Consider the following 16,910-nt stretch of genomic DNA (forward strand, 5'->3'; position numbering starts at 1 on the left):
ATCTCTCAAAATAAATAAATTTTATTTTTAAAAAATGTAAATCTAATCATGTCCCTCTTCAAGATTAAAACTTTTCTAGTTGTTCCTCAAGGAAAAATACTTAAATGGCATGTCATGCTTTGCCACGCCCTTCATTAGTCACTCTCTCTCTACTATTCCCTTTCAGTCACTCTAAACCTCCTTTGGGCCCCCTCCAGTGTGAGGATAGTGCTTGTCTTGGCCTCTACACATAGTGTTGTTTTCTTTCCACAAGCAATTATCTCCAAGGTAAATCACTTTTTCCTCTGGGAAGCTGTTCATCCCTGCTCCACAGGCCAATCGCCATCCCCACCCACCCTCTAGAGCTGTTCAGATTAGTCTGGCAACTATAATAAGGAAACCAGAGTTGGCTTTATTCATCTCTTTTGTGAAGTTTGTTCCTATGAGATGCAATCTAGAGAGAAGAAATTTTTGAGTTCAGCAGTGCTAGAGTTTACAGGATTCTTATAAGAACAGAAAAAGTCAACAGCACCAACAAAGTAAGAATAGCAGGAAACAGCCTTCAAATCAGGAAATAACTTTAAAATTTTTTTTATGGAGAAAGAATGTATCACTAAGCACATAAATATATTACAGCACTACAAGATTTCTAAGACCAGTGAGTTTAAAACAATATTAAATTCATGATGAAAGTCAAAATAAAAGTCTGATTCAGTAGTAACCAAAATAGGATATGTAATATGGCTTGTGGCAATTTTTCAAGTAAGATTTCATTTAATAGCATAGCACTGTACTTAATATAGTCACATTCATTTCTTACAATTTATGAATTTGTTTTAGGTTTCTTTGGGCTATTTTAACATGTCAATTATTTAGCAAAGATTAAATAATTTAAAAGTTATTTAAAAAGAAGTTCTCAGTAATATTTTTAATAAGATCTTCCTTTTGAGAAAATATATACATTAACCCCAATACAAAATTTTAATAAAATAGAAAGGAAATCTGAGTTTCACTAAGCATGTAAGCACATGTGATTTTATAGACATGGGCTTTGCAATAGCATAAGTATACCTAGGATGCAAAATGTGCACTAGAGAAATAAAAGCACAGGATATATACATTGTAAGTGCAAACTCAATAAATTAGTTAAAATTTTATTACTTAGTAATGTGCGACCAGGTTACAAATCATGTGGCAGTGGTAGCAAAAGTGGCAGGAAGGAACTGAGCACTCAACATGTCTAATAAATAAAGCTCGGCGATTCATTAAATATTATACAAGATCAAAACTTCCAACACTTCTATAGATCTTTAATATCTTTGAGATACGCCAAATATCCCAGGTAGGTAAGAAACTGCCTGACATCATACGTAAATAAATCCTCTTGGGAAATTAATGTTTTTACCGTCTACAAAAGCTACATGGATCCAAAATATGGTCTCCAAGAATAAAAAAAACAAAGTAGTCTACCATCTTGCTATCCGTACCCTAGGAGTTCATGAATATTGTAAATAACCATTTTCTTTGCAATTAAGTCTTCCCACCATTTACTTTCTTAAAAATTAGACTTGCAGTTGGGCTCTCGAAGTACTAAGTAGTCACAGGTCACTTCTGTCATGTAGTCTCAAGGCAGGAGGAAATTAACAAAGATTAGCATCAGTTTTAGAGTGACTAAACATGACACCTAAGATCTGCATCTAGAGATAAGCACATATTCTGATTACTCACTGTGCCTTTTAGAACTCCTACCAGTGCTGTTGTTCTTTATCTTCGATAGGATTAGCTTCGTCTGATTTTTGCAGTAAGGCAAAAGACCTCTCCTTTTCCTCCACTTTAATTAGTCTCAAATTATGAGATCTGAGAGAAAATGCTCACTTCACAAAAAGTTAACATCTTCAGGGCAATTCTTTTCTTCTGACAAGTCTGTTTATATTAACTAAATATTGAAAAATACTAATCCTGGGCAAGAGTACTAAGAACAGTTTTGACTAAACAATACAATTCCTTCATTTTTAAACCTGAACAGCTTTAAAAATTCAACCACGGAATGAAGTCAGTGAGACTGGAATTAAGACTTCTGCTGTCCACGGCAAACCTGAATACTCGGAGCAGAAATAGAACACACGTAGAAGGTAACACACGACGGTGAAAAGCATCAAACTGATGCGCCTGGATTTTGTCGTATTTGACAAATGTCATTCAGTCTTTCACGGATAAACGTAGCTGGGAGAACGGCATTGGCCAGTGTACTGCATTGAACGGATCCCTCAGAAAGGCAAACACGGGGTTCTTTTTTAGGCAGGCACAGACTTCCCCCCACCCCCACACACACACATTCAAAGACCTAAAAGACACATGTGGAAAATGTTTTCATGAAAGCAAAAAGTTCTGGCCATCTTGGAAACTGAGGTCCCGTGAATTTTTAGTTCTAGCTACCCCTCATGGAAGTAAGAGCTTACTACCTGGCAAAGCGTTATTATGACAAAGTGGATACCAGTGGAGGCATCGAGGAAGAGCTTCGCAACACGAGCGACGGAAGCCCCGCTTTACGAACACTAGTCCGGTCCGTGTCCGTGTGCCGCAAGTGCACAGGACCGGGGAGCTGCCAGCGCAGCGAGGGTCCTCTCGCGGTCCTCAGGCCCGTCCACCTGGGAGCGGGCGGCTGCGAGTCCGCATGGTCAGTGCCAGGCGAGGACTTCTGACCCTGGGCATGGCCCTCGGGACTTCTTCAAGATGTCTTTTCTTTTATTCAAACTGTCTCTCCTCCTCTTCATCTGCTTCTTCAATGACCTGAATGTCATCTGCTTGAGGTAAGGAAGAATTCTCCACCTGCAGTTTATTCCCATCAGCTTTACATTTCTCTTCTTCCTCGATGATTTCCTTCCATATCTTGTGGTTTTCGGTGAGGTGGTGCATTAGCTGACAAAATATTCGCCGTCTGCCCTTCCTCCTTCGTGGTTCTGTGAAGTTTAAAACAGACAGATTCTAATCCTAGTAAAACAATTCAATCATTCATTCACTAAATATCTGAGTGCCTATTACTTTCCAGGCATTTCTCTAGGGCGCTGGGGTTGTAGTAATATGCAGTAAGATAATCTCTGCACCGTGGAGCTCATATTCTAATGGAAAGATCTAGAAAAGCAAATGAAGAAGCAAAACACAAGATGGGGTTAAATATGAACAGATGAAAATGAAGCAGAGAAAGGGATTAGGCAAGACTGGGTGGGGTGAGAGGGGAGGACAGTACTAAAATTTCAAGTGATAAAAAAATGCACTTAAACGATGTTTTTTTAGGACTTAGGTACTGAATTAAACACAATTATTACGGCTTCAATGAGTAGAAATAATTTTTGGAAGCCAGTCATTTGCCCAAGATGATGCTCACATGGTGGTGGCAGAAAACCACTCTTCACTATACTGATCCTGAAGACAACTGGGGTTGTGGGGGGCTAGTTCTTCGTAATTATGCTCTCTGTTCTCAGCTATAGCATGCTTGGAATGCCGGATATAATTTCATTTAAATTCGACATTAAAGAGCAAATAATGGATTTCATTTACAGCCAGAAAGGCAGCAGATGTCCAAGGACTGGCCCCTCGAGCCCACTCACCTCACACAGTCAGCTATGGTGACAGCCCTACTGTGCTGCACAGGTGGAACCTCCTGAAGCGAACTGGCTGGAGGACAATACCCAGAGAGAGGCTACTTCAACCAAGACCGTGTGTCGTGGCATCAGCACGGCACCCAGGAGTTACTCAAGAGACTATTCAATCTGAACATTGAGCTACTAGTTATTCCAGACAGAACTACAGAATCTGTATCTTAAAGATCCAAATTTAGGGTTATTAACTGCAAATATCCATTTGAGAATTTATAATATCCCTCCATTCTTACTAGGATTTAAGTTGTCTTCTATTTCTTCATCATCTGTATCTAATTCTTCGCCATCTTCTTCATCATAACAACTTTCGGCATCTTCATCCTCTTCTGCTTCTATCCACTCACCCGGCAGCAAGCCGGCAGCATCGTAGGAGTTACACAGAGGCCCCACTATGTGGGTGATGAAAGATTCTTGGAGTTTTGCTAGTTGAGGTGAAGAACGATCCATGAAGGGACTGATGGGCAAACCAAGATTAGCTTCTTCATCTCCCTGATCATTTAAAAAAGAAAAGTACATTTGTAGCTACTGAAAGAATAACCACTGAGCTTTGCTGTTAAAATTATCTTGCTTTTTAGTTTTTATTCATTTATTTTGAGAGAGCGCATGTGCGAGTAAGGGAGGGCCAGAGAGGGGATCTCAGGCAGGCTCCCCCCTGTCCGTGCAGAGCCCAATGTGGGGCTCCATCTCCCTGTTCATGGGATCATGCATGGGAGCCGAAATCAAGAGTCGGACACTTAACCAACTAAGCCACCTAGGCACCCCTGTCTTAAGGTTTCTAAATATGCATAGTCTACATCAAAATAATTTTTACAAGGAAGTGTCTAATTACTGTCATTTTAACTATAAGAATTCCTCCAATATTTGAGAAATTCTAAGTGAGACTATTTTCACACTTCACCAGTTTACAGGAAAAATATACATTAAAAAAAAAATCAATGAACCTAACAACCTGCAAAATTCTATGTCGCGTATAGATTCCCCTTCTCCTAAGGGGAGATGGTATCATGGAAACTGTACATCCAATGTGTAGAGTTGAATTTTGTAAGTGCCTTTCAACACCCTGCTCCTTTCTAATAGCAGATCCTTTTAATGAATCTGAATCAGAAAACCTAGCATGTAAAACAGACAGAGGAGAGAAGCAGCACTCCCATGCCTGCCCTCTGATACCCTCCCACTGTGCCCTCCAGGGCTTCAGAGAGCACAATTGGAGCCCAGACAGATGTGGTTTCAAAGCCTGCTTTTGCCACCAACAACCTGTGTGGTGTTGAGCAAGTTCTATGCCCATTTCATGTGTAAAATCTGAATAATCTACTTAAAAGGTTGCTCTGAGGATGAAAAGCACTATTATGTCAAGTATTTAGCACAGTACTGAGCATTCCCCAAAGGATACGATGAACATTTTCATTCCTAGGATTTGAACTGGTGGGGAATGAATAATCTCTAGAATGTATAAACTGTGTAGGCAAGGAGTGTCCATGTGATGGGCCAGCATTGTCCTAGGGAAACAACCAGAAACTGTCCTAGTGATTGCCCCATGATTAGAAATCTATGATTTTATCTTCTGTGAGGAAGAAAACCATTGTTTGCCAAAAAGAAAGCTCAGTTGGGTTTACCCACAGGATTCTACAATTTCCTAAATTTTGCTTTTTTTTTTTTTTAAATGAGTTTGGTTTTTTTAAGCCCATGGCACTTAAATGGATATAGGAGTATAAAGACAGGATAACTAAGATAACAAAAAAATAAAAAGTTGGTCAAGGTTAGAATTTTGCATCTGTACCCAAAAGATGTTTAACAGCATAACCAGATTGAGAAAGAAATTTAATAGTGTTGATGCAGGTTGACTAGGACTTTCATTATAGGTTAGCACATATAACCTTCATGATAACTCCATGTGGTAGGGTGTCAGATGACCTTTTGTTCTAAAGATGAATAATGAAACTTAGATTAAATAAAATTGTCTGAAATAATATGTTTAGTAATAAACCTGGAATTACAAAAGCTGACATTTATTGATCATTTGGGCGTCAGGAACTGTTCTAAGAACTTTATTAATTCATCTAATCCTCACAGCAATCTTATGAGGTGATCCCATCAAATATTCCTATTTTATCAATGGAGAAACTAAGGCGCAGAGAGGTTAAGTAATTTATCCTAGATCACATTGCTGGTTAAAAAAAAAAAAAAAAACAAAACACCTGGGATTCAACCTCCCAGCATGGATTCTAACTTTGTTTAATGAGAATTCTGTATACTTTAAAAATAATCATATTATAGGGGCAGCTAGGTGGTTCAGTCAGTTGAGCATCTGGCTCTTGATTTTGGCTCGGGTCATGATCCTGCAGTTGGTGAGTTTGGGCCCTGTGTCGGACTCCATGCTGGTGGTGTGGGGTCTGCTTGGGATTCTCTCTCTACCTCTCTCTCTTTGACCTTCCCCTGCTTGCTCTCTCAAAATAAAAAAAAAAAACTTCAAAAAAAGGTATAATATAAATTGGGTCTAAATGAACTTCAACCTTCTCTACTTATTAACTTCCTTCATCTGATTTTGAAATACATAGCTCCGCTCCCTTTTGCCCAGATCCTTTCTGTTTGCCTTTAAATATTCCACACTCTTCCACTCTGAGAAGGCAAATTTGAGGCCTGAGCTCCAATCTCCTAGTGTGGCTACTTCTCCAACCCTTTCCTTGCTGCTCACTCAATATCTCAGTGATTGGCTTTGCTGCATGTTGGGCATACAAGTGCATTTGGGTACAGTATTATTTTAAAGGCAAAATTTTAAAACCTACAAGAGCATGTTTAAATCTTTGAATCCTTAAAACCACGAAATAACTCCTTTATCTCCATTTCTAGCCCTCAAATGTCTTACCCTCTGCCAGGACTTTTATCCAGTTGATGTTTCTAAGGCAGTCTTTCTGTAGCAGAATTGGAAATGGATTGATATTCTTTAATATATAATCTAAGTATACCCTGAATCAATTAAAAACATTTGCATCTGGAAATAAATGATCCTAGGTTGCAGGCACTCGGTTTTGAAAGCAATCTTGGAATCCTAATGTAGTGTAGCCTTACCTCTTGACTCAAGGGACATTCGACCCATGTCAGATAGGCAATAAGATATTTTTTAAGTTTTAGCAGCAAGAGCAAAACAGAGCTGAGAAAACACTAAGACCAGAGCAAATTCAACAACTTCTAACCATTTTTGGTCAAAGCAAACAGACTTCAAACACTCGATGTGGCTTACCCAAATCCAAAAGACTAGCATCTTCAGATGGCGGCTCTCAAAAATCCCTCCAATCTCACGTTTCAACCTACCTGCTCATAAAATTCATTGACGATGCCTTCTGTCCATTTCAAATGCAAGTCCCGAACTTTCGCTGGGCCATTTATATCTGCCAGTTTGATACACACCTGGCATACCAAGAGGCGATCATTTTCATTGCTCCATTCTATACCGTTACTGTTTACATCATTGGCCTGGGTTGGAAAAACAATTATTTTAGCTTTTGAGGGCACAGGAGTTGGGTTTTTTCCCCCCAAAAGTATCTTAAAACTATTTCCTGTCTAAATTATAGGAAGGAATATGGGTTAATGGTAGAATGGCACTTTGAAGTGTCATTCTAATTTTGTTTCTAAGGAAGCAGAACATCATAAAAACAGAAACTGTGGTTTCAATATGTGTGATTACCACAAAATTTTAACTTGTGTGTATATATTACATATGTAATTAATATATAATTTAATATATACACTATAATTTTACAGAACACTTAAGATCTACAGAGAAGTTGGCTTTAGCTGTGAAAGGAAAATATGGTATAGTTGAAAGAAGACAAGTTTTAAAAGTTGATCTCAATGGTTTCAAATCCTGACTCGATTTATTCATTGTGTGATACTGGAAAAATGACTTCATCTCCCTGAATCTAAATTTCTTCATCTATAAAATAGGAAAAGTAGTACCAATCCAGCCATATTGCCATGAGGATTAATAAATGAAAAATGCCTAGATCACAGTATATGCTAACACTGTTATTTAAACAAATGGTAATTATCATCACTAAGTAGGCAACTTACTATGCCTTCCAAAAACTCAAATTTTCTCTTGTAAAAAATAAAGTACATGGCCCAGATCAGTGGTTATTGAACGTTAGCAGTGTCTTAGGCACCAAACCCTTTTTTGTCAAAGTCACTATAGAAAACACTTAAAAGGAGAGCTGTTTTGATTGAACCCGTGTAGGAGATCTAGAGCCCCACTCATGTGACATTTTCCTGAGAGACTACAGAATAGAAACCTCTGAGGAACACAGATTCAAAAGTACTGGGCTAGCTGATCTTGCACCTGTAAAAACAAACATCTGTTACTCTGACTTAAGCACTTAAATGCATTTTTATTATTAAATAAAAGTTAACAGAGCTATACAGCTATAAAATAATTTTAAAGGCATATAAATTTTTTGATTTTTCTAAGTATTTTATTAATATCATGACAGCCACATACAGGGTCTCCACCCGGCGGGTTAAATCTAGTATTCCTTTGTTACCAGTTCCCCTACCCTGAAGGTGCACCTTTCCTTTAGGTCACAAATGTCATCAAGGGAATAACAGCTTCCTGCCAGCCAAAGAGAGAGCATCCTTCCCTCAAGAATCTGTAAAGCTGTGTAAATCTCTGAGTCTGTAAAGCATTTTCCACCCCTGACGTCTCAGGGGTAGAACACATGCCAGTGACTAGCACTATCACATGAGGGCAGTGATTCTCAATTCCCTATCGAATGCGAATTCTTAACGGCAGGGACTTTCACCCGTTCCTTCCTTACTCTGTGCTGGACGACCGCGCACAGTGGGCAACCCCAGCCGTTCTTCAATGAGAGCATTATACTCCAGTGGAAGAGTGGACAGTCCTTTCCCACACCAGCCAGCTAAACGCTAATGTGAAGAGGGGATGAACAGATGCAGTGAGGTGAGTATAACTGGCTGAGAAGCCCATCTTTAATTTCATAAGATACCTTTGTTGGCACTGTGCACAACTTTCTCCACTCTGCCCCTAAAAGCTTTTTGAATCATTAATTGGCTTATCACCATGTGAAGGAAAGTTTTAAGTCTATGTGTCAGAAAGGAAATGTAGCAAGTGACAGTCTTTTTAGGACATGTTATAATAAATGTTATTTAAAAAAATATTGACATATATTGTCTTGCATATGGTCTCATTATGACTTTATGAGTAGTATTAAGTCTAACTTAACATTAAAAAACACTTATCAGTAATACTGACAATAAAGATTTCCATCTTTGAAGCCAGACATTAATATGTACACAAACCTTGGCATTGAATTCAGCAAGGAAATCAAAATGCTTTTTAAGATCTGTGGCAAGGATTGCTTCAATGACTAAAAAACGAAAGCGCTTGAATTCCACGTGATCAAGATTAAGAAGGAAGTTGTACTCTGGGCGAGAAAGATATAGATTCCAAGCTGATGCGGCATGATGATTTTCTAGAACAGATCTGTCGTTGTACAAAACTGCCTGAAAAGTAATAAGGAAAATGAGTCCGGCATCTCAGAGATAGTAATCTGTAATAATAAACAGAGTTAGGCTGGAAGAGTATAAACAATGAGTAACTACTGTATGCCAACCATTTTAATATCTGTGAAGAAGGGTTGTGATAATTTTCTAAATGAGTCTCCTGAAGTACAGAAAGGGGAAGATACCCCTTTCCAGCATGCACATCTAGCAGGTGAAAGGGTAATTCGTCTCCAAAGTTCATCTTTGCAGACACCGTGCTGCCCTCAAGAGACGTAAAGTTGGTATCTGAGGTCCACTTCATTAAATCAGTAAAGCTTCTGTTAGGAAAGTCATTAGAGAGACACAGCAGATTTAGGGACACGTTCCTCTTCTTCGGCTAGCACGGAGTCACTGTGGTGAGGACCAAAGAAGAGGCAGGAGCAGTGTCCCGGGTGAGTCGCAGTCCCGCATGCCTGGGAAGGACACAGCCTGTACTCCCATCCTGACACTGTCCCTGGGAGTAAGCAAGAAGCAGGACACAGGTAAAAGCACAAATCCTCTGGTTCAAGTGGAATGGGACCCTTCACTGTTCATCTACCTCATTTTACTGGAAGTCCCTCAGTACTCTAGAACTTTAGAATACAGATGTTAAAAAACGGTGACTTACAGATTTGTCAGAGCCTCTTCTACCTCTAAAAATTGAGCAATTAAAAAGGTTATTAAAGGGGCGCCTGGGTGGCGCAGTCGGTTAAGCGTCCGACTTCAGCCAGGTCACGATCTCGCGTTCCGTGAGTTCGAGCCCCGCGTCAGGCTCTGGGCTGATGGCTCGGAGCCTGGAGCCTGTTTCCGATTCTGTGTCTCCCTCTCTCTCTGCCCCTCCCCCGTTCATGCTCTGTCTCTCTCTGTCCCAAAAATAAATAAAAAATAAAAAAAAAAATGTTGAAAAAAAAAAAAAGGTTATTAAATAAGCACAGTAATTATTTTAAAAACTTTCACAGCCAGTGCTAAAGGCTAGGGATAAACATAAAAACCTGTCTCCTGGTTTTCATAAAGCTTCTTGTTAATGAAAAAGAAGGACAGATAAAAATAGAATGCAATCTACATTAAGATATATATTCTGGGAGCTTAAATAGGTTTACATGTTATTTGTGAAAATTAGCTATAGTCTAAACGTAAGCATAGATACTTAACACCATTTGATTGTTTTTTTACAGCATTTTATGAAAGCAGTGATGATTTAAACTTTGTAATGGGCCATATAAAGTCTGCAAACAATCTAAATGTCCATTGAGGGATGAACAAAAATGTGGTGTGTGTATATATGTATATGTGTGTTGATATGTGTGTGTGTGTGTGTGTAATGGAATATTTATCCAGCCATGAGAAAGAAGAAAATCCTGACATTTGAGACAACATGGATGGACCTTGAGAGCACTATGCTAAGTGAGGTAAGTCAAAAAAGACAAATACTGTTTGATATCTCTCGTATGTGGAATCTAAAAAAGCTGAACTCATGGAAACACAGAAGGGTAGTTGCCAGGGGGTGGGGGAAGTAGAAAGATGTTGGTCAAAGGGTACAAACGTCCAGTTACAGCACAAAGTTCTGGGGCTCTAATGTACAGCATTGCGATTATAGTTATTAGTACTGGTATTATATACTTAAAAGTTGGTACTTACCACAAAAAAGATGTGATATTAGGTGACATGATAGTAATCACATTACAACATGTGTATCAAATGAACACAATGTATACCTTAAACTTTCACAATGTTACATATCAATTAAGTCAATAAAAAGGCATCTTATAGTAACCTTATTACAACTTCTAAACATCATTAATCCCAAAGAGAAATAATAAGCTTCAAAGATTCCCTAAGGGGTCAATTTGTATTTCATAGTGATTTAACCAATTCGTATTCAAATCTGATCAGGATGGATAAACTATTAGAACAGCTTTGTCTGTTCAGGAAAAAGCAATACGACTTCCAGCTCAATAAAGCACAACATGTAACAAGTGCCCTGGAGAGCTAGCTGACTTAATAAACTCTTGGCTCGCAAGATAAGTAAAAGAAATAATGAAGTTCAGAATTCCTTCACCATTCAAATTACCCTTTGAAATTACCAAAGAAGTATAAAAGAGGGGTAAAAAATCTGAATCAGTATTAAAATCTAGATGTTATCACCGTACTGGAAACCTCAAAGACATGATGAAAGTGGGAATGGATTGAGAAGAGGCCAAGTAAGTTATCGCATGAGAAGGAAAAACCCACCTGGAGAGCAAGTGCAAGGAGTCCTCCGCTGGACCCCAAGAAACCCACTACCTCACAGATGAGCAGAGGCAAGAAACCATCATGGAGCCGTAAGTAGGAGGCAAATGTCCACTCCACTTGAGGAAGAATACTGGGTGAGAACGTACAACAATAAGCCAAGCTTACACTTAACGAGAAAAACACTCCAGGAAGAACAGATAGTGAAGCCTCAGCTGGCTTTTACCGAGGGCTCTACCACAACCAGAGAAAGCAGACCAGGCCCCGGCTAACTTGGAGCTGCAGTAAATGACATCCTGTGACTTTGTGCTGAAGCATCCTGATCCCTGCTGTCTCTGGCTATGGATCCCCTTCCTTCACCCCACAGGCGATGACATCTCTAATTTGGCACAGCAAATCCGCTGATCATAAACTTCCTTTTTCACCTTCTTTTTGAGTTGGAAAGATTTGCAACAGGGTTTAATACAAACTGATAGAATTAATCTTAACAAATAATAAACACCTTTCAATAAGTGAACAAAGAGAGAAAACCCATCAGACATGTGAAAGATTTCGATCAAACAGAGGAAGAGGCTGACAAATGTGAACCAATGTCCCCTTTTGACGAGATCGGGTGTGTTCAGGGTGGTATGGCCCTAGCAAGTGTCCTCTTTTGAGACACAAGAAACAGGAGGAAACTTTTAAAAATGTCTAGGTCATAGTCATGAGATTAAAGAGGGTACTTTTGAAAAGTGAAAAATCTTGGATTAAGAAAACTTGTTTCCACTTAAAAAAAGTTCTTAAAAAAGAATCCAGTACAGGTAGTAAATCAGGTGTGGCAGAAAACAAAGGAGCTAGTTTTAAAAAAAGAAAAGAAAAGGTACTTCTCTCTAAAGAAATAGTCATGATAAATAGTTGTCATTTTGGGATCCCTTTACCCCAAAGATCTGGGTTTGTTCTAAAATTTCTGGCAATCCTGTATCTTTTAAGATCCTTCGCCTTCCCTGTCACCTTTGTTTTGCTAAGACACTTTTTAAAGTAACTTTCTAAGGATGAACAGGGACATGCCTTATTTAATCTTGTTTAAAAAATCTTCGTATGTCGGAGATTCTCTTTGTTTTGCTCTTAATGCTCAGCTGTAGCTTAGCTTGATACAGAAATCTCGAAAATAATCAGAAATCAGAAAACTTGAAAACCATCTTTACAGCAGCACTTCCCATTTCCTCCGCTGTGTTAGTTCTTTCCCAGCACTTACAACCTCATCATCTCTCTGCCACCCAGACACACTCTATTATCTTGTTTTTCTTGCTTTACCAGGATGCAAGTTGTACAGAGGCAGAACTTTTTTTTTTTTTTTTTGCCTGCTTTGTTCAATAATAATGCCTAGAATAGCACCTCTCTCACAGTGGGCACTGATGTTTGTTGTACAAATAAATGAATTCCCTTAGAATTTTGAAAACTTTATTCCAGTACTCTTGAGCATCCACTGTTGCTGAAATACAATGCCAGTTGGATTTTTGTTCTTTTATAAGTGTGCTGTTATTCTCTCAGGAATTCCTTTTGTAAAGAAAACCTTTGTTACTCTGAAATTTTACCATGGCACCCCATGTACAGGTTGTTCGTGTTCTTTCCCCCCATTCAGCCTCCCTGACACATGGAGAACCCCTTCAATCCAATGACCTGTCTCTTTCTGCAACTCCCCATGGTCAGTTCTTGACCTGGTCCACTGTGCCCCTTTTTTCCCCCATCCCTACATTTTCCACCTCTTTATCTTCTCAGCCTGCATTCTGGGAGACATTACCTGGAGTTTACTTCCATGCTTGTGTTGCATTTTAAAAATTTTTGCAGTAATATTTTTAGTTTCTAAGAGATCTAACTTGTTCTCTGATGCTTCCTTTCTCATAGCTTCTTGTTCTTAGGGATGCAGTGTTTCTCAAATTCTGAGAATACCTTTTATTTTTTTTTTATTTTTAATTTTTTTTTAATGTTTATTTATTTTTGAGACAGAGAGAGACAGAGCATGAACGGGGGAGGGTCACAGAGAGAAGGAGACACAGAATCTGAAACAGGCTTCAGGCTCTGAGCTGTCAGCACAGAGCCCGATGCGGGGCTCGAACCCACGGACCGTGAGATCATGACCTGAGCCAAAGTCGGACGCTTAACCGACTGAGCCACCCAGGCGCCCCCTGAGAATACCTTTTAAAAAACTTAAGGGTTTTTCTATTCCCTGGATTTTTTCCCCTGTATTTGGTTACTCTGTCCATTTTAGCCTTTTCTTTCCAAGCTACTGGTTAATGGTTCATGTCTACTAATCCTTAGTTATCTGTTGATATTTAAAAAACAAGAATTCTAGGTTCGCTTGTGTATGTTTTGTTGTCGAGTCGCCTCTTTAATTAGGAAGGATGAGGGGCGCCTGGGTGGCGCAGTCGGTTAAGCGTCCGACTTCAGCCAGGTCACGATCTCACGGTCCGTGAGTTCGAGCCCCGCGTCAGGCTCTGGGCTGATGGCTCAGAGCCTGGAGCCTGTTTCCGATTCTGTGTCTCCCTCTCTCTCTGTCCCTCCCCCGTTCATGCTCTGTCTCTCTCTGTCCCAAAAATAAATAAACGTTGAAAAAAAAAAAATTAAAAAAAAAAAAAAAAATTAGGAAGGATGAGTAAGAAGTCTGTGAATGTGGACGGGGTCTGTTACTCAGCAGGTTTTGCCTTAGAGCTATGAGACCAGGTGCCAGCTGTTAGGTTTCCAGAATGAGAATGTGGAGTACTAATACTTACACTAGTAATTCTTATTCTCTCCTGGAAGTTTCCTTCAATCTCTGAGAAAGGAGTTTTCTGCCTGGAGGTAAATGCAGGATTGCAGTAGCTTTACTTAAAGATGTATAGTGTACGTGTATAGGGGTTGGGGGCCCACAGGCACACGTTCATGTATGTGTGTGTGTGTGCAGAGCAAGCTGGGGCAAATGGCATCAGAAGTCTCTGTAGGGTTCCACTTAGGCTGTAGCCCCCTCTAGTATACTTTTATCTCTCAATATTTATCTGTTTTTCATTTCCCAGAAATGAAAACTTCTGGAAAATTCTTTCATCTTCTGATAATACCCTTCCCCGCCTATTCTTTTCTCTGTTGTAATGAGGAGTCAAATGCATGTGTGTTTAGTCAGTATCTTGATCCATGCTTTGAGGGGACAAAACATTTATGACTGTCTTGGATTTACAAATCTCAACTTAAAATTTTGTTTCCAGGGTGCCCGGGTGATTCAGTCAGTTAGGCATCCAAGCTCAGGTCATGATCTCATGGTTAGGGAGCTGGATCCCCACATCAGGCTCTCTGCTGTCAGCGCAGAGCCCGCTTCAGATCCTCTGTCCCCCTCCTCTCTGCCCCTCTCCTGCTCACAGTCTCTCTCTCTCAAGAATAAAAACATTAAAAATTATTTAAGAAATTGTTTCCTTTTACCCCAAATATCATCAAGATATTCTGAAACTCTAATCTCAAGCGCTAATTTCCATCTTTGAGCCAGCTTTTCATCTGGAAACAGCTCAGAAATCTCTTAGAATTTTAATACTGGCATCTCCTCAGGATAACCCTGGCTAAATGTTTCACCTTCTTTCATGGCAAGGATTTAAAATAATCCTCCTGTGTCTTCCCAGCGTACTTTCCTTACCATGAGAATGAAGGTTTGATCCAGTTGATGGTATTGCACACTGCCACTGGAGCTACAACATTTTTCACTAATCATGGCCTAATTAGACCCACTGAGCTTCCCAAGACGAAAGAACCTACTTTATTACCTAATAAACATGCCGCACGCTTTCACAGAAGAGTCCTTATCTCACATGCCCTAGCTGAACAAGGTCTCGTGCATCTCATTACTTTAGGAAGAACAGAATATATTTCAGACAAGCTAGCGGTCCTGCAGAGCAAAGAAATCAGGCATCCTTCAACATTCAACAAATATTTACTAAGCGACTTTTATGTGTTAGGTACTATTCTAGGTATTAGGGACTAAAAGACGGAAATCCCTGGTCTCATGAAGACATATTCCACTGAGGAGAGACAGGCAATAAACCAAATACACAGCATGCTGAATGAGCACTGCTACTGAGAGAAATAAAGCAGGGAAGGAACCTCATGAGTGTCAGAAAGGGGCTTTTGAAATTTTCAATGGAAGGAGGTGACAGAGTGAGCTGTACAGATGTGTGGGGCAAGACACTCCCGGCAGGGAGGACAGAAAGTGCAAAGGCTCTCAGAAGGGAGTGTGCAGTGTGCCTAGGATACAGGAGAAAATAGCAAGGAGGCCAAGGAGGCTGGACCTGGGTGAATAAAGACGGAAAAATTAATAGGAGCTAAGTCACATATGACCTTCTGAGCCATTACAATGACTTTTACTAGGAGTGGCGTGAAAGCCCCTGGAGGCTTTGGAACAGAAAGTGATGTAACTCACATTTAAACAGTGTTACTCTGGCTCCTAGGAGTTGAGAACAGACTGAAAGGGAGTCAGACATAAGCAAGGAGACTGGTTGGAAGGCTATCCTTTTCCAGTAACTGGATTCCATATCAATTTCTTTTCTATTCTGACACCTCCCATCACTTCATCATTTGGCCATCCTTAACAATGAGAAGTTAGAAATAACGTGTGTTACTCATACTCTATCCAGACTTCATATTTTTATTTTGATTAGGACAACCATTTTGAGCATATAACTTGTATAAATTATATTCATTCATTACTGTTTTATCTGCATGGGAGAGAAATAACACAGATTCTCTCACTTGCCATATCCTTTGGAGGAGAGGTAATAAGTCTGACTCACCTATACTCAAAGCTAATGAAAGACGTCAAGCCAAGAGTGAACAGCAAGTAATTTCCGTCTACATGATATCTGATTCGGGAGCCTCTCAAACATATGAAATAGTAGAAAACTTCTCGTTGTGATCTCTTTGCCTTTAATCAGATTCGGTACATATTTTGAGGTTCAGGGACACAAGGGTGACTTATCTAAGGTCACACAGCTAGTAACTTGGTAATAAGAAGTCAAACTCAGGTCTCTTGATCTCAAGACCAGTGCTTTCTGCATTGTGCCACCTGTGTCCAGCTCTTTGACTCATGACGGGACCAGGGTTGTCAAAGATGATGAGGCATGAGGCAAGAGACAATGCACAGGCTTCCTGTGGGACTGGTACAGCAAATGAGGAAATATGTGCTCCTTAGTTCATAATTCTTAGAGTGCAAATAATTATATCTCGATGGAAATTCTTTTTTTTTTTAATTTTTTTAAACATTTATTCATTTTTGAAAGGCAGAGAGAGAGCGCGGACAGGGGAGGGGCAGAGAGAGAGGGAGACACAGAAACAGAAGCAGGCTCCAGGCTCTGAGCTGTCAGCACAGAGCTTGATGCGGGGCTCGAACTCACGGACCGCGAGATCACGACCTGAGCCGAAGTCGGCCGCTTAACCGACTGAGCCACCCAGGTGCCCCTCGATGGAAATTCTTTAAAAAGTTACCTGTGGAAAACATGAGCTATTAATAAAGTCCCATTG

General features: G+C 39.8%; 1 protein-coding gene and 1 long non-coding RNA gene across 2 annotated transcripts in view; both read right to left on the reverse strand.

Moving 5' to 3' along the window:
* Positions 1-371: 371 nt before the first annotated feature.
* Positions 372-16,910, reverse strand: part of PDE3B (phosphodiesterase 3B) — a 175,208-nt gene continuing 158,669 nt past the window's right edge. The window contains exons 13-16 of the mRNA XM_078433255.2: positions 8,949-9,152; positions 6,948-7,109; positions 3,872-4,127; positions 372-2,939 (exon numbers count right to left, since the gene is read on the reverse strand). Of these exons, the coding sequence (XP_078289381.2) occupies positions 2,725-2,939; positions 3,872-4,127; positions 6,948-7,109; positions 8,949-9,152 (837 nt within the window). The 3' untranslated portion in view covers positions 372-2,724. The remainder of the gene's footprint in view (positions 2,940-3,871; positions 4,128-6,947; positions 7,110-8,948; positions 9,153-16,910) is intronic.
* On the reverse strand, positions 12,464-13,780 carry LOC132661492 (uncharacterized). Its single transcript, XR_009602255.2, has 2 exons — positions 13,575-13,780; positions 12,464-13,328 (listed from the first exon to the last, which is right to left on the reverse strand). It is a non-coding gene; the product is annotated as an uncharacterized LOC132661492 (long non-coding RNA).

This window comes from Panthera onca, chromosome D1, assembly GCF_046562875.1.
Source record: "Panthera onca isolate mPanOnc1 chromosome D1, mPanOnc1 haplotype 2, whole genome shotgun sequence".
Taxonomy (NCBI): Eukaryota; Metazoa; Chordata; class Mammalia; order Carnivora; family Felidae; genus Panthera; species Panthera onca.